The following is a 23,537-nucleotide window of genomic DNA, read 5'->3' on the forward strand; positions in this document are numbered from 1 at the left end:
TGGAGCTGGATGGGTTTAGGGATCAGAGGGTGGAGACAGGTATGTTTAGGGGTGGAGATGTGTGGGTTTAGGGATCAGGGAGTGGAGACAGGTAGGTTTAGGAATTAGGGGGTGGAGATTGGTAGGTTTATAGGTGGGTATAGGAATCAGGGGGTGGAGATTTGTAGGGTATGGGGTCGAAATGGGTGGGTTTAGGGGTCAGAGGGTGGAGATTGGTAGGTTTAGGGGTGGAGATGGGTGGGTTTAGGGATCAGGGGGTGGAGATGGGTAGGTTTAGGTGTGGAGATGGGTGGGTTTATGGATCAGGGTTGGAGACTGGTATGTTTTGGGTGGAGATGGGTGGGTTTAGGGATCAGGGGGTGGAGTCAGTTAGGTTTAGGGGTGGAGATGGGTTGGTTTAGGGGTGGCTTTAGGGATCATGGGGTGGAGATTGGTAGGCTTAGGGGTGGAGATGGGTGGGTTTAGGGATCAGGGGGTGGGGTGGAGTAGGTTTAGGGGTGGAGATGGGTGGGTTTAGGGATCAGGGGGTGGAGATTGGTAGGTTTAGGGGTGGAGGTGGGTGGGTTTAGGGATCAGGGGGTGGAGACTGGTAGGTTTAGGGGTGGCTTTAGGGATCATGGGGTGGAGATTGGTAGGCTTAAGGATGTGGGGTGGAGATGGGTGGGTTTAGAGATCAGGGATTGGTAGGGTTTAGGGGTGGAGATGGGTGGGTTTAGGGATCAGGGGGTGGAGAAGGGTGGGTTTAGGGGTGGAGATGGGTGGGTTTAGGGATCATGGGGTGGAGATTGGTAGGTTTAGGGGTGGAGGTGGGTGGGTTTAGGGATCAGGGGGTGGAGATTGGTAGGTTTAGGGGTGGAGATGGGTTGGTTTAGGGGTGGCTTTAGGGATCATGGGGTGGAGATTGGTAGGCTTAAGGATCTGGGGTGGAGATGGGTGGGTTTAGAGATCAGGGATTGGTATGGTTTAGGGGTGGGGTTGTGTGGGTTTAGGGATCAGGGGGTGGAGACGGGTGGGTTTAGGGGTGGAGATGGGTGGGTTTAGGGATCAAGGGGTGGAGATTGGTAGGTTTAGGGGTGGAGGTGGGTGGGTTTAGGGGTCATGGGGTGGAGATTGGTAGGTTTAGGGGTGGAGGTGGGTGGGTTTAGGGGTGGAGATGGGTGGGTTTAGGGATCATGGGGTGGAGATTGGTAGGTTTAGGGGTGGAGGTGGGTTGGTTTAGGGATCATGGGGTGGAGATTGGTAGGTTTAGGGGTGGAGGTGGGTGGGTTTAGGGATCATGGGGTGGAGATTGGTAGGCTTAAGGATCTGGGGTGGAGATGGGTGGGTTTAGAGATCAGGGGGTGGAGACGTGTAGATTTAGGTAAATGTAAGGTTTGAGGAGTTTGATTTGGATCCAACCACACACCCTTGATCTTGTGTTCTGCAGTGAGGAGCCTCTCGTTTAAAGGGCTCTTTGGGGCTGCTTTTATTTTAATGACAAATATTAATTTACATGCTTGCTGACATTTAATACCTCCCGTTATTTACACACACAAAAAAAAAAATACTAGGCCTATTGCCTGACACAGTGGAGGGAAAAAAAAAAAACTCTAATAGTGCTCATTTTTAAACATTCAAGCCGAAATAAAATCTTTCATTTTTGAATCTGACAAGCGAAATCAGCAGCATCTCAGACATTGAAATGATACAGAAAATAACCACAGATACAAAAATATCAGAAAATACTTTGTGTAAAAAGTGCCATAGTGTTCAAATTACAAAGCATCACTCAGACAGGGTGCAAAAATGACCCATGATGTCCAACTGCGCCACAAGCAGAAGATCCTCAGCCCCTTTCGCTTTTGTATTGCACTATGTAGTTAGTACAGTAAAACAGTGGTCAGCTAACTAATATCATGTCCAATTTAACATTGAACTTATATTCTTGATTTTTTACTAATTGTGGGATAATATAGGCTTCCAGTATATGTGAATTTCATATTCTTCTTGCTTTTCCACATGGTTCCTTCAAGATTCTGGCCTACAAGAATCTCCTGATCCAGCAGGAGAGATGTCACAATGCTCCAAACACAAAACAGAGATGAACCGTTGAATTGTAGGTCACTGTCTTGAGCTATGAGGATGTTATCTTACTTGATAAAGATGGTTTAATGCTGTATGTAGTTAATTTAAAAACGCTGAAATGATGTACGGCACAAAAGAAGCACATAAAATCATATGTTAGGTGTACAGCACTCATATTAATCAGTAGAATGACAATCCCTTCTTTCATAGCAGGACCAGCGCCTGCAGTCATGGCTTGCGTGTCCACACCCAGCATGGACATTTAAAGGCACCACTGGTGAAGAGGAGAGACTTGGTATAGTTATAATCGTCCATCCCTCCTCCTGCAGACTGGAACTCAGTAAGGTTCAGCAGTGCTTCCTCAAGACCAGCATCTCTGTGAAGGAGCTTCACTTGCGGCGACTGAAGATACTCTTTTTGCTGGAGCTCTTGTCGGCGGTGCTGAGGCCGATCAGAAGCCTTGCTTTCTCGTCCTCCACTTGCTGCTGGAGGCTGCTGTCTGTTTTCCCATCCGTCACTTTACCTCGAGACTCTGAGCCTGAGGCGGGTTTCAACCGCAGCTTCTCCTTTATCATCTATTTATTTGGGACAAAGGTTTAATGGAATTTCAACAGAAGCCTACTACTACATTCTTATATGTAGTTTAAAGTTGAGTCTGCGACTAAGGGGTTTGCGAGTGATTACCTGTGCGACCAGAGCCTTACGACTGTCTCTCTTAACAGCCATAGCAAAGTCCAGCCAGGTCCAGGTGTTGTTATGATACTCCAAACAGGGCAGAACCAGGTTCAGATCCTTCCAGTCTACACTGCTCTTCTCCCCCTACAGGTACACCACAAGAGAAATACATACAGTCAGACTCGGGAATGTGATAAATGAAATATCAACACCACACATATGCAAAAATAACTTCATATAAGAATACAAGAATGTTTCTTGAACAAGCTAATCAAATCAGCATATTACAATGATTTCTGAAGGATCATGTGACACTGAAGACTATATCACTTTAAGCCTTTGCTAGGACCAACCTTGTAACTGACACAAAGGGGAACCTGAGGAATCTTGATATAGATGAAAGAATTATTCATTGCTGCTCTTTCTTTCATCTTATCAATGTCATCAACAGGATGCTGAATGGGGAAGACATTAACAGGTTAAATAACTTGGTTACACTCATTTTGTGACTTCCATCTGAGATATTATATTCATTCCAGACCGCAAATAATGATCTGTGATTAATAATAAAAAAAAATATCAAAAGCCAATATCCAGCATAAGCAGTCAATTTAGCTGTCATCGCATTAAAATAATACCTCAGGTGGTTTGCGAAATGACCTCCTGACTCCAGCTGTTCGATTTAACCCTTGCTTCCCGGGTCCAAGCCCTCCTATGGAGTCTTCAGAGAGCTGCCTGGGTTTCACAACACCTGAGATTTAAGAAGAAAACAAGACTTAGACACTCCACAATGCACATGGAAGTCACCTTGAAGCCATTCCAGACACAAAACCTTCCAATGTCAAAGAATGATGAGCTTTTAATAGCCCAGGATGGGCCATCAGTGTGACATAACATCTGCAGACAGCAATCTAATACCCTCACTGGAGCACAAAGAGAAAAAATGAAATTGAGAAAAAAATTTGATGTAAAGTGATATTGATCAGCATGGACTGCACTATGGATGTCAGTACAGCGAGTGTAAAGAGTGGTTAAAACAGGAATGAAAAGACCAATTCTGGCTTTCAAGAGAATCAGCATTTGTTTTTCCACTTCTTGTACTTTGATGAATCATAATTATAACTTGCATATGATGTGATTGTGAACAAAGAGTATCCCTGTTTTGGTGGGAGGTTCATATGCTCATGACAAGAAAAACTTCACAAACCTGTAGTAACCAGTCTGAACTTGTCTTCCTCATCCCCAACTTCCTCTTCTTCCACATTTCGTCCAGGGAAGAAAAATCCCATCATCCTCTTGAAGAACTGGTACATGAGCTGAATGGTGAGTGGGACCACATTCACCTACAAATAAACACAGACTTTTCAGAAAGAAGAGGACAGCTGTATGTGTGAATAGCATCCTCCAGAGTTACGATGCAAACAGGAATGGATTTCATGATAGTTACCTCAAAGTGCTCTTTGACAGAAATCCCGCCCACTGGGGGGCGGACCTTACTGAAGATGCGGAGGGCAAGCTGGCGTCCTGATTGGCAGGGGCTCTGAGGGCGCAAAACCACCTACAACACAGAATGAGAGCACAATTACACCCATCTTACTGAAGTACTTGTGTTTGTTTAGATGCAAAACACGAAACAAAGGAAAACATGGAAGACTTGGTTGCATGTCCTGCTGGTCAAACCCAACTGAAAAATGATTGGACAGATGTAAAAAAAAAAATGTATATATATAAAAAAAGAAAAAAAAAGAGAGAGACAAAAGATGTAAAAGTGGAAGGAAATGCAACTGGCCTGCAATAAAAAAAAACTACAAGTGAGAATGCAGGTGAATGTTGTCCAAACAGGAACATAAACGTTCTGAGCAGGCATATGTCTGGATGAGGATGAAGATGTCGACTAACAAACATAGGATTTTACCCACTCAATACATACCCTTACATGCTGCACAAGAGAAACCAAGAGTTATAGGATTAACAAATAGCAGAGATGTGCAAAATGCTACAATGTTCAAATTAACTAGCTGTGGGATGTCTAAGTGCCGAGTTGAAAGCCCTGTATAATTAGGCTGGTTTAGGGTCATGTTCACAAGACAATGGTCTAACATGTTGCTTAGGAATGCACAGTGAACACTCTCATAGTCCTCACAAAAAGTGGATTAAAATAATGTGAACATTGCTCTCATCTGACAATTTCATGTTTGACAATAACTGTACTGTGAAAGCAGTGAATGTGCTACTAAGGCGGTGTTATAATGGCTGATAATAATCCATATCAATACTGATTATATCTAATTTTGATGAAAATGTTTCAAATTAAAATAACCATAATCTCTATATCATGGATGTAAATCTTGGAGTTAAAATGCTCAAAAATTAGCCAACTAGATGACCCCTAATTAATCAACTAGTTGGTTTTTGGACAACTAGTAAACTAGGTGACCATCAGGGGACAGGATGGTTGACAAGCCTACTAATTGTCACACAAGAATAATGCTCACATTTTACTTTAACTATTACAGTCAAAATGCAAACTAATTTTAAACCAATTGTCTAGCTGACTTTTAAGTAACTAACTACTAACTAGTTGGCTGCTGGACAAGTAATAAACTAAATGATCATCAGGAGAAAGGACTGTCAAATATACTGGTTGACATTTTACCTTACATTTCACAACTAAAATTCTAACTACTCGACTGGTTGATACCTTTTTAACTGATTAGTTGGCTGTTGGATACATCAGGAAACTAAGTGACAGATTGGTTCATCAAAGGTCAGGATGGTTAACATGGCTACATGGTTTTCAAACTGGAATATAGTTAACATGTTACCTCAAATATTGCAGCTAAAAGCTAACTACCAATTTAGTTTACCCCTTTTTTTATATTTTTAAGATTACTGTAGTATTGTTTGGTGGATAATTAATGAACTGTAAATGGAAAAGAAAAATCTACATGCACTAAACCAGCCCGCTATGCAGGTTTCAGTTCAGACTGCATTTAAATGTGTGTAAACAACCACACAGAGACATTTGCAGAAGTTAGAGATCAATAACAGCAGATTTTGTAATGACACATCTCAACTGTCACATGGTTTTGTTATTTCCCCGACTTGGACATCCAGTGTGAATCATTAAGCAGCAGTACCTTGTACACAGCATTGGGAAGCAGGTTATTCATGGTGAACCAGCCCAATTCCAGGAGATGCTCTGCTGTGTCATCAGACTTATTCAACTGAGGAAGAGAACATCCCATTAAGAGATCTGTAGCCAGTGACGCACACTCACATACACAGTAGCTAATGTTTTGCCAATGATTAGCAAAGGACATTCAGCAACTTCAACCAAAACCTCTGGATTGTGAGCCCTTGCAGACTCACCTTGCTGTACATGAACCTCTGCAGTTCAAGTTCAGCTATACCCAGCTGCCCATCTTCTTCTGTGAGACACCAGCGGGCCTGAGCGAAGCAGATCTCGGTACGACGCACAACGCTAACGTCTTCTGGGGGTTTCCGCAGCTCCAGTTTGTTTGCCCTTTGCAGTTGGAAGTCCTTAAAACACTTAGAGGAGGCAAAAAACATTGATATATCCAAACATTTTTAACTAACATTTGCTAATGAATGATCAACTGCTAGAATCGAACTAGTGACCAACCGGATGAGGATATTGAGCTCCTCACTCTTCATCTGCATGTCTGTCTTCTCTTGGTTGAGCTGATTCTGCAGGCGCAGGTTGATGTCGGACAGCTCGTCTCCACTGAACTCTTCTGACTGGGACTGTGAGAGTCAGACAAAAGATCATTATGGATGGACCTCAGAGGAGTCTAGAGGACACAACCTCATATGAAAAGCTATGCATATGGCTGATGGTTCAGGTGAACTAAACTGAACACACCAGACCGGAGATGTGCACTAACCCTCATGTTGGAGTAGATCTGTTTCTCCAGGCAACGGATCTGAGCCAAATGCTGGCGTACCGCTTCCTGAAGGTGCAAGATACTGCTACGCTGCTCCTCAGGGTTGCTGGAGATCTCTAGCTGGAAACGAACACGCTGCTTCCTCTCGCTGTGCTCCTAAACAAAGCAAAAGATCTGGCAGATCAGCAAACAACACAAGAACTCATTCCAAAACTGGTGTTCAGATCAATTACAGTTAGTTCGAACCTTGCGCCGGGGCTCCACGTGGAGCAGCAGATTATTGACTATGTCCAGGATCATGGAGTACTGCACAGGATTGGTGGAAATCTCCAGATCATTGTGGATGAGGGTGAAAGTGTCGACTGCACCTGATATGACCGGAACAAAGCAACAATATATCTGTGACAGAACTACCAGCATCTTAAGTCAGTTTCTGTTTCGCTTGAGGTCACATACCAGCCTGTTTCTTTAAAAGGTCCTCCTTCTCATGGCGGTCACTGATCTCTGGCGGTTTGATGGAGGTGGCCAGTTCAGGGTCAATGTCGTGGCTGTACCCGATGTAGTACATGCGACAGCTACAGCGAGAGATGATGCGCTGGACCTGCTGGGTCTCCTGCACTTGGGATGGCTGGTTCCAATCTAAATCAGTGCCAGAGTAAACAGGTCAGGTAAACTAGACTGTGGCTGCTGATTGGACATGCAAAATTTGTTGCCACAATGCTAGATGGACGAGAGGTGGGCCACTGGTAGTAAAATGAATGGAAGAAATTTTAACACTCATTGACCTTGTCCCAAATGGAATCTGAAGCCCTCACGTTCTTCCAAGTCTACACTTCTGTGACGTAAGGTTTGGTAAAATCTACTGCAGAGCTCGCCTCAGTCCGGACTTGGCAGTAGAGTGCATCAATGTCGCATTGCGGTTTCAAAGTAGGCACTGTGAGCACCTTTCTGAAGCCTAAAATAACAAATGATACGGCAGTGGCGACATCCTGCAGTTTAACTACAACCCCCAAAAAAACCTCACCTGCCTGCAGCCTTAGTTATTCCATAGACATTGATTAGCTTGTTCAGGTGTGTTTGATTAGGGTTAGAGCTAAACCGACGTTGCCTATCCCTGCCCTATGGTCTTGTGGAATTAATGGACATGGGGTAGCCTTTATAAGCCCACAAAACTGGATGTGCACTTGAAGTTTGCTTTTGCTTCAGCTGTAGGAAAGGAAGTCCAAGAGGCGTTTCCAAGACGGCTGCCGAGTGACTTGCTTTAAAGCTTGTGTGGTGGATGTCGGTTGATTTGGTTCTAAGTCATGTGGAGTTTAGCTTCAACCCTAATTAAGCGCATCTGATCTGGCAAATCAAGTCCTTCAGGATTATTTGGAAACTACAGGTATGTTTGTTGAAGCAGGGTTGAAAGTCAACTCAACTCAACTCAACCTCAAGTTTGGTGCCCCTGCTTTAGGGTCTTCTGAGTGTTTTTTAACAAGCTACTATGCAGTTGCCAGGGTATTTTGGGCAGTTGCAAGGGGAATGCAAGGTGGTCCATCCCAAGAGCTAAATGTTGTTTTGAACTCAAGAGTTAAAATGGCACACCTGTGGTGGTGCTGACCATGCCTCCAACAGCCTGGCCACTCTCCATCAGCTCCAGCACTGAGTCCAAGTTCCTCTGCCTGTGTTCCTCAATGTTCTTCACCTGTAGGTCCACAAAATTAGATTTGATTGCTTTAATGTAATGTTTCATTGGTTATAAATGGTATTTGCATGATAACTGTACTTCTGAACCCACCTCCAGCCACAGCTGCCAGTCCTCCAGTTCAGAGGGGTTTTGCTCCATGGTGGCGAAGTACTGCATACCATCCAGCAGACACGTCCAAGTGGTCTTCTGTTTGAGTGTGTCGTTGTACCAAGCAGGATGATGTTCACATTGCAGTAGCTGTGCCTTGGCGGCAGATACCAGCACGCAGCCGGCAGTCTCAGTGCCTCGAAGCATCATCTGAACACCATGCACATGGGAAGATGTTGAGATCTGCTAATACAGCATCTATCACTACAGGTTACTGCTCTCAAAGGTGAATCCGTACCTGACCGTTGACGAGCTCTATGAACCAGTTGCGGTTGTAAACATCATCGGTCTGGCACGCGGCAATTCCACAAAGCTGGTCACTCACTCCTGCGTCCTCTTCAGAGAAGACCACAAACTTATCAGTCTCCTCGATAAGCTTCTGTAACATGGATGTTCCTAAAAAGGACCATAAAAACACATCAACTGGGGCAGAAGAAAAGCCTAGGCACACTGAACAATTTCCAATTCCAATCCGCAAAACTTTTTTTATTAGTCTGAAAAAAATAAAATAAAATAATAATAATAAAGTGAGCTATAATATGCTCCAGATTATTTTGGGCCGACAGTCACAAGAAGAGACTACCTTCATTCGGACTCTTCTCTGGGCGAGTGGTTGTGGTGATTACTGGTGTAGCGGGAGCCGTGTTTGAGGAGTAGCTGGACATGGAGCGTTTAAGCTTTTTCATCTGCACCTGGGTGTCGATCCGCAGACCCTTCAGAGCCTCGGTGGAGAGGTTTCTCTTCAGCACAGCTGCTTTTTTATAGCCGTCGTACAAACCGAAGGCAATATTCCGGTTGGTGGTGGTCCAAGAGGCCCTCAGGTCCACCAAACACAACTTGTGTGTGTAGGAAGCATTGCTCTCGTCTTTTGAGTTTACCTCCTGAGACAATTTAAGCAGCGATATAGTTGGTTTGTCATTAATAAAGGCCTATTCACATTGGGGACAAATTTTTGCCACAAATTGTGTCAGGAAAAACTTACAAAAAGTATATATTTATTACTTGTAGATAAATTACCTAATAAGAGTGTCTCACCTCCTCTATGCGGTTACTCTGTCTCTGGTAGCTGAGAGAGGACAGGCTGAGCAGGTGGGTCTTCTTCACCTGGGTATTGATCTGGTGGTCTGCCGTCTCGTCCCATGTGGAGGCCATGAGGTGCACGGTGACCAGAGAGAGCTCGCTCACCATCTGAGTAACGTTCCACTCGGAGATCAGTCGTCTCATCACAGTGCCAGCTGTAAAACATGCATCCATCATTTCAGCAGAACATTTCAACAGTGTGTATCTGAGTAACGTTCCACTCGTCCCAACTTTTCACCTTATCTGCAGCACGTATAACCCTTCTCCCCCCACAGCAGAACATGTCAAGTGGAGAGAGTGACCGAGATTGTTTGCTCTCTCACCCTGTGGGATGAGCCTCTGTGCTCCTCTGGTGAAGACATGACCTTTACTGCACTCCACCTGAATGCCTCTCTGCTGAGCAAACGATGCCCAGTAATGGACCTGCAAGGAACATTAAGACAGGTTTAAACTTGACAGTAATGGACCTGCAAGGAACATTAAGACAGGTTTAAACTTTCATCACATTTACTTATTAACTCATTAATCTTTCCAATACGACAGAAGATCCTTTGAATGAAAAGAATCCTTTGATTGATAAGAATACACTATTATATGGGGGTGAATGTCCTATATAGATACACAAGCTTATAAAATGTAAATTATTTTTTATTATTTAATAATTAAATAATAAATAAATATACATATAAAAATTAAGCATAAATTTAAAATTATTATTAATATTTCTATTATAATTATTATTAAAATATAATTAGTATTATTATTATTAAACACAACTGATTTATTTTTTTTTTTTTTTTATTTATATTTATTTTTTTAATTTTTTAGTTTCTTTTTTACATTAATTTATTTAAATTAAAAATTTATATTAATTTTTACCTATCATGTGTTCCCGGGGAATCGAACCCCCAACCTTGCGCTTGTTAACGCAATGCTCTACCACTTGAGCTACAGGAGCACATTTATTTCAGCTATATGTCACTGAGCATCAGCTAAAAGACAAGTTAGAAATGAACAAATGTGAAAAGGGAGGCAGACATAAAGTACGGTTTGACAGAGGCAGGTGTGTCACCTGTAGCTGTGGGAAAGATGCCGTATAGGACATCTGTTTGTAGTGCTGGCTGAGCTTCCTGCGGTTGGGTCTGAGGCTGTGGAAGAGCTTGCCTCTGCAGATGGGCCGGGACACGCTGGTCCACGTGGCCCAAAAGTTCTGCATCCAGCGCAGGGTGCTGCTGTAGAGGAGGATTCTGGGCTGACTGGGCTCTGAGAGAAAACACAAACACAAGCCTTTAAAACCCGAGCTGAAATGACCTTCAAGCCTGGAATACACCACATGACTTTTGCTTCAATTTTCAGTCTGGACAACGCTAGTTGCTGTTCTGATTTTAAAAGTTGTGTAGCCATTATCAGCTTTTACAAAAAAGGCTATAGTTCTAACCTTTGCCACAGTGCTGGTCGAGGTCCATGGTGATGGAGAGGTTGAGGTTTTCAGAGCGGAAGGCCCTGTAGGAGTCGTGTGGCTGGCCTGAGGTGACATCCGCAAGGTCCTCCACAGCACAGAGCATTACAGCATGGTGGTCATGTGGATTACCATGGCATAACCATTGGAAGTCAAGGGTCATACATAGGCTCGGGAGGTGCAGGAAGCAGATATCATCATACCTGTATAGAAACGGACCAGAAAGATTTAAATAATCAACCTTAAATCAAAATGTCACATTGTAATGCAATAAAACTACTAGTCAGGTACTTGGAGGCTGTTCTAACGTTGACGTCCAGGTCACCCTTGAAAACAAACTGCCCAGGATTCCAGTCAAAGTTCAGCTTGCTCCACTCCCAGTGAAGGTTCTCTGTGGTGTTGTAAGGGTCCTACACAAATAAAATATTATAGTTAGCATTAGATATTTACAAGTGCCTGGGTGTGTTTGTTAGTACCTCGGTAGCGAGCTGATGCAGGTTGGCCTGTTCAATGTCCATTACCCAGCGGCCATGCAGAAGAAGTCTGCTTTTATCCCACCAGGCCAGAAGGGGGGACGGGTCAGCTGTGGGTTTGGTCAGTAAATCAACAGCCTGGCCAATCAGCGTCCAAGCAGGATCCCAGCACGGCCCCCACACAATGGTGTAGAGGGAAATGTTCGCTGTTTGAACAGTTAGACCGGGTGAGTCATATTGTTGCAACATCACATTACAGACTTACAAGATCAAGAAAGTGTTGTGACTCACAATGGACGTCGTAGTAGAACTTCAGTGGTGGCATATTCCTGTAAACCGTCACATCACCCCACGGCTGGCCGAGCTGGACCACCTGTTTGCGCTTTGCTCTCAGCTGCCCGCCCTGCTCGGTGCCCATCAGACGTCCCGACAGCGACCACTCTCTGATCTCAAACAGATACCGAGGATAGTCCCGGATTCGCACTGAACCAAACAGGAAATAAGAATGTTAGCCATCTTAGACTTTCAAAAGTGATTAAAAATCGCACTTTACACATGTAGCACTCAGCAAACAACACTTACAATTGATTCTAATATGTTGCTATGCTAATAGCACAATACTCTAATAAGTATAAAAATACAAGGGCACAAATATTGAGTCAATTCTGAATTAACGAAGCAAGAATCATCATTCATTGGATGAGGGCCACTGTCCTGTAGAGTTTAGCCCCAACCTCAAAAAAAACACACCTGAACCACCTAATCGAGGTCTTCTGGATTACTAGAAACTTTAAGTGACATTTGGTGGGGGAAGTGAATGTACAGTGCTCTGTTCTACCCTCAGTACCACGACCCTTGAGCGAGGCACCAACTGCTCCCCTGTGTGTGTGCACTTGGATGGGTTGAATGCAGAGCACAAATTCAGAACATGGGACACCAAACATGGCCAAACGTCACTTAAATATTTATCCAAAGCAACTTACATTGCATGTAAGGCATACATTTTATCAGTTTGTGCATCCCATGGGAATCGAACCCAGACTTTGGTGTTGCTAGCCTCATGCTCTACAGTTTGAGTTACAGGAAAGGTGTGTTGTGGCAAGTTGGAGCTAAACTCTGCAGAACATTGAACACGTCTGATTTAAAGCATGCTAGACTTACCCAGAAATGCATTAAGCTTGAATTTAAAAGCACGGCACCACTGGATCACCAGCTGCAAGCCATCTCTAGGGAAGGGGCTGATGCCATCGATGTCCCGCAGCTGCTCTCGGATCCGTTCAGGCCCGTGCAACGACTGATCCGCAAGCGCCAACAGCTTCAACTCTGACACCGTCCAGGTGAGAAGCGACTTGCGCATGGGCGTGTTGGCATACAGTCGCTTGGACCGCTGGATGTAGATCTCAATGTGCTTGCGCTCAAGGGAGGTGTAGAGTTCCTCGATCTTACGGGCTGGCAGGAGCTCGCCGTGCTGCTTGCGTAGGTCGGCCACTTTCTTGTCCAGCAGCTGCAGGCGCTTGGCGCTTTCCTTGCTTTCGTCCTTCATTAGCTCGTAATTGTCGCGTAGTTTGATCTCAAAGACGTCGTCCAGGAACACGAAGGAGAACTGGTTGATGCGGATCAGCAGGTCAGGGGGCAAGCGACAAGGTTCTGTCGATGGGGCAGCATGGCTGTGTAGGGTCTTCAGCCACTTTTGCACACTGATGGCCTTGTCGAAAGTGTCCGAGAAGTTGTACTGGTAAGGGAACTCGATGGCAAGGCTGGGTGCAGTGAAGAGCCAAGTGCGATTATGAAATGTCTGGAGGAAAGGGAATTGAGATCTGTGCTGTTGCATTACTTCAAACTCATCCAGCATCTGCACCTCGGCCCCAGAAAAGGAGAAGATATCATTGCCATCAAAACTGAACACCAAATAAGGAGTCTTCATTAGCACGGCTCCGGGCCGTTTGGAGAGCGACAGTGCTTCTGCACTGAAGATGATGACGTTTGTCTCGGCCACATGGGCAGTGAGTCGTGTGCTTGCCAACTCTACACAAACTAACATGCCAGAGGAAGAGTCTGCAGACTCTGTTCCATCCTTCTGTCGTAGCCTTAGAGATTCAGACAGCGCCTTCCAATAGCTTTGGCTCTCTGTGACGTGCTGATATAAAAACATGTGATCCGATGGTGTCCACTGCACTGTCAAAGCGTTTTCACTCTGCACCTGATCAGATGAAGATCGGAGGATATGAAATTAAGATGTGGCTAAAGTCAGAATGAAATGGGAACTATGATCGTCTTTTCTTCTCTATTGCAACATATGTTTGAGTGAAACAGCGAACAAGAACGAAAAAGTAGGGAGGAAGTTAATTTTGTCCATCATGAATTAATTGAAATGATGTTTGCCAATTGCTGCGACCTGATATGAGTGATATGTTTGCAGAATACAAATCTAAAATGTACAATGACTTATATCCCAAAGCGCTTTTTATAATGCAATTAATGTATAATGTTTTATACTTTTATTTTAAATCCCGGTTACGTGCTAAATACAACTAAATTAAAAAAAATTTGTGGAGTGTGGGGAACTAAAATACGTTTATAGTTTTTATAAAGTTTGACAATTTTTGTTTTATTGTTGTCTTAATACAATTTTTATCTGGTGTGATTTACAGATAAACTACTGCTGTCAATCACTAAAAATTATTTAAATTGCAAAAAAAAATTTTTTCTGAAATTAATCGCCATTAATCCCACCTTACATTAAAGTTTTTTAATATACTTTTATATAGCAATATTTTCACATTCAATCTTCAAATTAATGTAGAAATAACAAATACATGATATTTTTAATATTTGTTTAATGACATCTTTTTTTATGACAGAAGGCAAATATCACTGATACTAATACTACTGATGTCTCTATGAAATAGTTTTTTCCTAATATTTAACCATTGATTATAGCCATTCAGCATTACAGTATAATTGAGAGCTATCACTTTTAACATTTATTAGACTTTAAAAAATAACAACTTCTAATTTAAGTGAACTTAACACAATCTTACCTCCAGTCTGCGGGGACTGATGTGGTAAGAGACAGTGAATGCAGTCAGGGTCAGGATGGGGTTTGGAGTTTGAGCGGCTGGGCAGCAGGGCTCCATACTCTCAGTGAGGGCCTTCACCACAGCAAGAGAAACACCCTGCACAGAAACATTCGAGTTCTCCCCCGATCCTTCAGCTACTACTGTGTCCACCCTCAATGCAACAGCCCCTTTAATACAATACAGAAAAACAAACAAGCTAATATACACGGAGTAACGCAAATCTCATGCTGGTATTTTAAGGGCTTCTTTTAGTTCTCACCTGCCACATTGGAGAGTGTGAATGTGTTCACATCCACAAGATTAAGTTTAAACTTAAAGAGAGGTGGTAGACGGGATGGAGGCTTTTCTGGAGGGGAATGTAAGGGGACGTTCTCTGCTCTGTCCAGTTTAAGAACAGAGAACAGACGTGACAGACACAGAGTGCAGGTCTCGGACACTTCCAGCTGCAGGCCTTTCAGACTGGACTCCATACAGGCACTGCCAGAAGGGTTGGAGTTCACTGTCCTCAACTTACTATAGCTTCCCTGCGGGCAAATTAATTAAAAAGGGAATAATGTAAAGCCAAATGGTTATATTTCAAAATATAGCCAATCTTTCATAACAAATGACAACTTACTACATAAATAGTATATGTATTGATTTTACCTGCAGTGTGAGGGAGTCTAGGATTAGGGCTTCCCCCCAGACATGTTTTCCAGGGGGGTGAGGAGCCTGCTGGATATGGGAACCCTGGCCCACACGCCACCAGAAATGATCCAGGGACAGAGAGGCTTTCTCAGTCACAGTCAGACTCTTCACACCATCCTCTTCTGAGTCCAACAAGTGCTGCAGTTCTGTCAGACACACCAGATTCAGTCACACATCACAACAACTGAAGTGTTCATCAGTTCTGTTTTACCAGAAGTTGACCAAAAAGGACACTTCTGCTATGCACTTTATTCATTTAGAAATAAGAATTCAGTCACTGTTTTATAGGATCCAGGCATTGTTGATCTTGTTAGATAAAACTTAACTAGTTTTGTATAATTGAAAATTTAGATAAATTATAAATATTAGATAAAAACTTAAATTTTGCCTTGGCAACTAAGTGAACTACTAAAATTATTAAAAGGAAACATGAAAAATAAATGAATAAATAAATGATTAATTATTAAAAGTTAATTATTTTATTATAATAATGTGTATATGTTATAATAATATTTTAAAGCAATGACATTTCAAAATTAATAATAATATTAAATATTACATTATAAATTGTGTATTTTTAATAACATAAGGTGTTAATTAAATATGAATGTAATTAAGGAAAATTAATTCGAATTCAAAATGCCACATTCAATGTGATTTTCTTGGGCAGATCAGTGTCATAAAATTATTTTTCGGCCTTTGAAATTGTGCTTTTCCAAATATATATCTTCATGAAAATGTCTTATAAAAAGCTAAGCTACATAAATACAATGTGAAAATACATTCTCAATCATTTCTAAAAGGCATAGAACAAAAACTGCTGTTATTTTTAGTAATTTCTATCTAATCTGAATGGGGTTGGTGGTCGGTGTTATGATTTTTTTAAGAGTTTTGTGTAGACACTTTTTTATATTTACCACTGTTGGCTGAGATGAAGCCCAGGGCAAAGGGTGGTGTGTCTCCCAACTGCACTGACACATTGACATTAGACACGGAGGAGCTTATCATCACGGGAGCGTCCAGCTGAGGGAAACGCCTGGGAGACAAAAGGACACTCATGTGAGAACAATAAACAAGACCTCCATTACAGCCCAATCTGTGACACTCAGAAAGCGAGCGGCTGATTAATACCTTTTTTTACGAGTTGTTTTATTGTGCGAGAGTTGGTCCCATGAAAACATGTCCAGCCAATGGGAGAACTCCTGATGACGGTAGTGGATGATACAAGTGTTGATGGTGACCGTGCTAGAGATGTCAACAGATGTCACTTAAGAGAGAGTAAAGCCGAAAACAATAATGAAAGCCAAAACAAAAACGAAGCTGCAAAACATTTTGATTTGCATTGAAAATCCAGATAGAAATCGAGCAAAACAACTCACCTGCAGTATTGTTCTGAGAGTGTTCAGACATATAATTCTCTGTCGGCTTTGTGACAGCAAAAGGCCATCTGAAAAACACCCAGTACCCACAATACTTAGGGTTAAGTGTGTGTTCAGATCCCTAAACCCAAGTATAAGCAAAAATAATAGTGATAAAGAGTGTGTTCTTGTGCACTTTCCCCACCCTCCAGTAGAAGCTCCAGACGGCTCTGTGGGAAACTGAGTTGAGGGGTAAAACTCATCAGAGGCAGCTGCTCATCGTCACGATCATAACCCACCTTCAGAGACTTTAAAGTCCAGTTCAAATGTCTGTGAAACAAACAGAGTTTGCTAGAGCACAAAAACAACATCCACCATCGATCACAACGACTGTAATGTCATTGCTTACCTCTTCTGACTGTGCATGGAAAGTGTGATATTAGTGTTTTCAAAATCCACATTGACCTTCTGTGGAACCAGGTTGTGAAGCTGCTCAATTGCTTCTGTTTGAATGTAAGAATCTTCTTTGTCATCTCAAGAGGCACAAAAATGAAAAAGCTTTAACATTTATATTTACAGCAAGGTTAATTATTACATAAATCATATAATAGTATTGTATATATTAATATATTTACAACAGGGTTAACTAGTTTTCTCTAGTTGAAATAATATATAAAACATAACTATAAAATACCAATTATAACTATAAAAACCATGTGTAAAATAAAAAAATAAATATTTTATTTATTTAAATCTGCACACACACACACTGTATACATACATGCATATATATATTAGGGCTGTGCAAAAAATCGAATACGATTTTCATGCGCATCTCTTCAGTAAAGACGCTCCTGTAATTAGTAGTATATCTCCAGCACGTGCGTTCAGATCAGGGTTGCCAGGTTTTCACAACAAATCCTGCCCAGTTGCTTCTCAAAACTAGTCCAAAACTAGCCCAATCGCGTTTCCAGGAGGTTCCCCGATAAAAAATTGCATCCCGGAGTTAAAATATAAGTTTTTTGTCAGGGTTGCCCTGGTAATATTCACATTTTAGGTGCTAAATATCACGTTATTGGTATTGGGGTCGCTTCAACCCGCGGACATGAAAAACAACCGCAGACTTGGCAACACTGGTTGGCATTTACTACACACAGCCGTAATTCACTGACAATCGACACAAAATCGATTTTAAAATCGCAGGCGATTCTTTGTCGATTTTGAAAGCGATTTTGTGTAGCTTGTCGGTGGACTACGGCTCTGTGTAGTAAATGCCGCTCCACCTGAACCAGTGTTGCCAAGTCTGCGGTTGTTTTTCATGTCCGCGGGTTGAAGCAACCCCAATACCAATAATGTAATATTTAGCACCTAAAATGTGAATATTACCAGGGCAACCCTGACAAAAACTTATATTTTAACCCCGGGATGCAATTTTTATCGGGGAACCTCCTGGAAACGCGATTGGGCTAGTTTTGGACTAGTTTTGAGAAGCAACTGGGCAGGATTTTTGTGAAAACCTGGCAACCCTGATCTTAACGTACGTGCTGGAGATATACTACTAATCACAGGAGCGCCTTTACTGAAGAGATGCGCATTAAAATCGTATTCGATTTTTTGCACAGCCCTAATATATATATATATACACACATGTATGGAATGTGTGTGTTTGCATTAGTGTTAATTTTGTCAGCTATTTTTAATACCTGTGTCAAATGTAACTTAGTTTTTATCATATTTACTCAAATTGTTCTGTTTTAGTTTTAGTCGACTAAATGTCTGATAATTTTTTTTTGTTTTTATCATATTTAGTCTTAATCTTTTTCATCTTACTGTATAATGGTTAAAATAATGAAAAAAAAAAATATTTTGCTAAATTTTAACTGAAATGATTGTTGTCATTTGGAAAATTTATTTTTACATTTCATCAGAAGTTGCTCTTTCACCAATGAGCACAAATCAATAGAACATCGAATCGTATGCATGGTTTATTTTACCTCATCTAGTGTACAGATTTACAGGATATCAGGATATCAATTAGAGGCTAAATAAACCGGGCAACCGCAAACATGAACGCTCGCATAATAGAGTCTGAAGTCTGAAAAGTTTTGGCTCCAGTTTTTTCGACAAAAATAAAAAGGTTTTGGTAAAGTTTTTGTTCTTTTAACTACATTTTAGTCTCATATTTTTTTGTCAACGATATTGCATGTTCATTTAGTCTCAGTTATCGTTTAATGACCTTATTGTCGTCTCGTCACTGTCTCGTTTTCATCAGGGGAAAAAACCTCGTTGACGAACATTTTTCATCATAGTTTTCGTTAACGAAATTAACACTAGTTTGCATAACTACTATTATTATCATTACTAAATAGATGTATTTAACAAAATAAGAATACACTTTGGTAATATTTCACTGTGAGGAAAAAAAAGAAATGTAATTTTGAAGAACTGTAAAATTACAATACTTACATTTATTTGTGTCTTAATTTTTTCATTTTCAAATATTAAATATTATCATGCTTTTATTTTGGTGGAAAACGGCACGAAATCTTTAAAGCTTCTTTTTTTATTTTTTACATTAAATTGCAGCCTTTGCAATTGTAAGGAGTGTAGCTTAAACGTCAAACCTGCAGTATGACTGGTGCAGTCAGTGGGGGCAGCTCCTGGAGGTTTGGGGAACTGGCTGAGGAACAGGCCTTCGTGAAGCTCAGCCAGCAGAGTCCTGACACACAGTCCCAGACGCCCCGGCCTGAGACCAGGCAGACTCACGTCACCATTTAGGGCCAGACTCAGCGAAACCTCAGCCAGACATGTGTCCTGCTAACGGGAGGACAAGCACTCTGTAAGCACCTTGTAACCATTTAACCCAAACATTTGTGTTTTTTACACAACATAATGAGGTAGCACGTTAACACATGAATGTGTGCTGCTGCACATACCAGTCTGCTGCTCTTCAGAACTTTACTGCTAAGTTGTCCCACAGAGAAATCCCAGGCCAACCTGACAATATACCAGTCAGGTGTTATTTTATTAGGCATTTGGGTAAACTGGTAAACTCTAAATGCCTTGGTCAGGGCCAAAATGGTGAAAGACTGTGGTTTGATCCTTGCGGAATAGGGATAAACAGCATACTGGTACCATATTGGTTATTAAAATAAAAAAAATCATGTATCAGTATCAGTAGATATTGGATATTTAACTGTGCATGTTAAGAATCATTTCCCCTATTTTTAAATTTAGATTACACTAGCATTCAAATGGTTGGGGTTAGTAGGATTTTTAAATTTTATTTTTTAAAGAAATTAATACTTTTATTCAGCAAGGACTCATTTAAATGATTACAAAATGTGACAGTAAAGACATTTACAAAATAAATGCTGTTCTTTTAAACTTTCTATTTAGAAATGAACCTTGAAAAAAAAATGTATCATGGTTTCCACAAAAACTGAAAACTGGAACAACGGCTGCTGAAAATTCAGCTTCATCATCAGAAGAATAAATTACATTTAAAAAAGTAAAAATAGACAACAGTTATTTTAAATTGTAATAATTTTTCAAATGATATTTTAATGGTATTTTTGATCAAACAAATGCAGCCTTGGTGAGCATAAGAAACTTCTTAAAAATTATAATAAATCAATCAATCTTACCAATCCCACACTTTGAATTTTACTGTACCTTTTGCTCACTTAAAGCTAGTTGTTAAAAAAAAAAACTAGTAATTTAATAACACTTTTAAATAAATATCAAATTCTCATACTGTACTTTATAATATTTTGATGCCTAAATTGTACTTGTAACATTTAAAATTGTTTCTTTAACCATTTAGATTGAGAGATTTTTATTTTTTTAGTACAAAATAGTACAGAATGTAGATATTGGCCATTTATTGCCATTTGTTATTCATTTATATTGGTCACAACATGACAATTATTAATGGTTTTAAAACTTCCGTCAGTGAATCCCATCCGGTAGCCAGTCTTTACCCGCTATACGAAAGCTATTAGTCACACAACACCATCCAGAAGTCTTTTCAAACAGCATTAGTTTTTTTTTTTTCACAGGTTAATCACCTTTTACTTTGATGATCCAGCAGCAAAGTGATGGCAGAGGACGTCATGTGCCAGAGGGACTCAGGCAGGGCCAGATTCAACACCATCACATTTATAGAGTCAATGTGGAATGACAGCAGCTGCGAAACAGACACAACTCAAAACCTGAATTGTACAACTGTATCTACAGTATTGCACTTGCAGTGAATGTCCATGGAAAATTATTAGGGGTGCACAATAAATATCGGCCGATAATTAATGCGCATCTCGTCAGTAAAGCCGGTAATGAGCATGGATTTGCGCAGTTTGTCAGTTAACAACGGCTCTGTGTGAAATCACGCACCTGATGGAATTTAGCGCTGATTAGAGATCCGGCTTTACTGACGAGATGCGCATTAATTATCGGCCGATATTTATTGTGCACCCCTAAAAATGATGTGTAAAGGAGTTAAAAGGTTGGATATAATTTTGCAAAGACCACCTGATTAAATTAATTGAACATTAAGGAGTATAATTTTAAAATCTTGTAGTGATATTTTTGAAGTGGCATGTACTTTCTGCCTTGCCCCATCGACTTTCATTGCAAGTGCATGACTGTAACACCCTTTTCTTTTCTTCAGAACAATATATATTGATCTTCTGTGGTAATCAACAGCATGTCAGCTATGCATTGAGCTTAACTTACACTGATACTCCTAAACCACAGTCAAGCTGATTACCTGAGAGAGGAGGTGCAGGGTAGAGGGACTGAGAGGAGGTCTTTTTGAACCCTCCTCGTTGCTTTTAGGAGCCCGAGGCCTAAACGGCTCCTGCAGGTCAAAGCGGACCCGGGCCTCACCCACACACAACGCCAAGAACCTCCTAACAAATACAACACAATCACGATGACCGATCATCCACAGACAATGTTTACACTAACTACGTCCTACGACTATAACTTACGGCAGGTCCGGGTTAACCATTTTGCAAGAAATCCATATCCTGTCAATTTCCTACAAAACACAAAAAGGCTTTAGAATACATGTTAAACATTAATGCATCACATCAGTTGCAGCTTTTAACTCTATGATATGTAGTGTGACACACACTGATGCAGAACACAAACCCACCAGAGTGTGCTGAGGCTGAAACTGAACACTGATTCCTCGCACTGAGAACAGACCCACAGATCTGATCCTGAGCTCAGCATTCAGGACATTGTGGAAAAAACGGACAGCCAAACTGCAAGCAAACCATCTGAAAAAACACAAAGAGGGACGTTTTAATAGCTTTAATACTGCGCTTGCAATATCTGTACGTCCACATCTTAATTCCAGCATGCTGGCTTCTTACCCACCTGAAGAGCAAAATGAATACAACTGCCAAGATGAGAAATACTGAGATGGAGATCAGCAGGACAGACATTGTGCTGCAGATGTTTCTCACATCTAGTCTACAATCATGGCTCCTGGAAGAAACCTGACTTTAGTCCACCTGCCAAAGAATTACGTCCAAAACATGTTACTTATTAGATACATTAAACTGAATAGAGTAAATAAATGAGCATGCAAGTGCATTAACGTTTTAAAGAAGCCAAATGAGTGCATTTACATTTCTTTATTCAATACCTTACTAAACTGAATAGTGACACAGAAGCAGAGTATGATTTATTTATTAGCATTTCACAAAGCCACGTGACTTAACAGACTAAGAGCTCTGTGCTATAAATAATATAACATTAATATTGCACATATTTTTGTTCTCAAAAACAATCTAATCATTTGATGGTCCGACAGCTGTTGGGTGTAACTGAAGCAACATTAGCCTGTCAGCTGACAAAACACTACCGCGCACCTCCAAGCAAGAAGTATTTAACGTCCTAATTCAGGTGTTTACTGTAACTGGCAGCTGTTAAGTCGGGTTACCCACCTGCGAGGATTTGTAATGCAGACCAGAGGATCTTTAGGTGTCCACCGCCCCTCCGTCTCATGCTAGGCTAACTGAGCTAGCAGCGGGATCATGACATGCTCATCCTGTTTATCTGCCTCCTACAACACAAAACATTACAACTACAAACGCTGTTAAGCTGATAAACTAGATTTCATTCTGATTTTGGATTTAAGTAGTGGGCTTTCCTCTCGTAATACTTCTGTTTCAAGTGTGAAGGCAGAAATACTAACTGTTTAGTGAGTTTTTCATAATAAAAGCCCCATGGACAGAGCACAGACAACTAAACATATAAGTATTTTTTTTTTTTTAAACATATATGTATTTTGTAATTTGTTTGTTTGTTTGTTTTAAAACTGAAGGGCACAGAGTTTTAATGAGTCCTTCCATCTTTTTAGACTCAGCAATTCTCAGTCTTATTTGAACTATTATAAAATACAGTATGTAAATTGTCAGTTTTATGATTTGGACAGTCAGCTGACAGTCATCTTTATCTCAGACAGAGTCACCTGACCACAGGTCACAACCCTTTTGGCTCAAAGTCCCCCGTTTTGGTTAATTTGTTTCCTTTGGTATTTCTGCTGTAATTATGACAATGCAGCTTGTTTTCTTTTCTTTTCTTTTTTTTTAATTAACAGAACAGTGTTGATATATCAAATTAATTTAACATGATTTATTTCGTACTGTAATTATATAAGATTCAAGACTCTATATGTTTTTCATTAAAAATAATAGTTACTCAGGAGGAAAAGAAATATGATTTTAATTTAGTTTTTACATTTTTAAAAGTAATTTTAAGTCATTCTGTTTGATATTTGCTGGAGGCTACTGGCAGAGAACCACTGCCCTGCACTCAGTAAACATTTAGACTGGACTTGGTGTCATGGATGAATAATATCCCCAAAATATTGTCAAGAGTTTTTAGAAATTTCCACGGGTCC

At 40.9% G+C, this 23,537-nt stretch overlaps 1 protein-coding gene across 5 annotated transcripts; it reads right to left on the reverse strand.

Moving 5' to 3' along the window:
• Positions 1-1,413: 1,413 nt before the first annotated feature.
• LOC109104218 (protein KIAA0100-like) lies at positions 1,414-22,842 on the reverse strand. 5 transcript variants are annotated; one of them, XM_042771045.1, is made up of 41 exons: positions 22,579-22,842; positions 22,007-22,143; positions 21,780-21,906; positions 21,613-21,662; positions 21,390-21,531; positions 20,692-20,810; positions 19,558-19,618; positions 19,246-19,435; positions 17,031-17,154; positions 16,827-16,951; positions 16,643-16,710; positions 16,395-16,531; positions 16,181-16,299; positions 15,222-15,409; positions 14,836-15,100; positions 14,538-14,743; positions 12,658-13,696; positions 11,788-11,979; positions 11,500-11,702; positions 11,315-11,433; positions 11,003-11,226; positions 10,637-10,827; positions 9,888-9,987; positions 9,520-9,719; positions 9,068-9,365; positions 8,723-8,880; positions 8,428-8,634; positions 8,235-8,334; positions 7,104-7,286; positions 6,894-7,015; positions 6,648-6,803; positions 6,385-6,507; positions 6,112-6,291; positions 5,880-5,966; positions 4,670-4,678; positions 4,187-4,297; positions 3,947-4,082; positions 3,378-3,490; positions 3,093-3,194; positions 2,749-2,883; positions 1,414-2,639 (listed from the first exon to the last, which is right to left on the reverse strand). In XM_042771045.1, the coding sequence occupies exons 2-41, from the start codon at positions 22,072-22,074 to the stop codon at positions 2,454-2,456; spliced, it is 6,663 nt and encodes a 2,220-aa protein (XP_042626979.1). In that variant the 5' UTR covers positions 22,075-22,143; positions 22,579-22,842; the 3' UTR covers positions 1,414-2,453. The 5 variants fall into 5 exon arrangements, with proteins under 5 accessions (XP_042626979.1, XP_042626978.1, XP_042626982.1 ...); XM_042771044.1 differs by having other exon boundaries at positions 19,246-19,438; XM_042771048.1 differs by lacking the exon at positions 4,670-4,678.
• Between the last annotated feature and the right edge of the window lie 695 nt (positions 22,843-23,537).

The sequence above is a fragment of the Cyprinus carpio genome, chromosome A15 (genome assembly GCF_018340385.1).
Source record: "Cyprinus carpio isolate SPL01 chromosome A15, ASM1834038v1, whole genome shotgun sequence".
NCBI classification, from domain to species: domain Eukaryota; kingdom Metazoa; phylum Chordata; class Actinopteri; order Cypriniformes; family Cyprinidae; genus Cyprinus; species Cyprinus carpio.

Coding starts and splice junctions, on each gene's coding strand:
- LOC109104218 (XM_042771044.1), bottom strand. CDS start 22,074: ATGTCTGTCCTGCTGATCTCCATCTCAGTATTTCTCATCTTGGCAGTT. Junction 17,155..19,245: donor CTGCACCAGTCATACTGCAG/GTTTGACGTTTA, acceptor GTGCCTCTTGAG/ATGACAAAGAAGATTCTTAC. Junction 9,366..9,519: donor AGAGTAACCGCATAGAGGAG/GTGAGACACTCT, acceptor AAATTGTCTCAG/GAGGTAAACTCAAAAGACGA.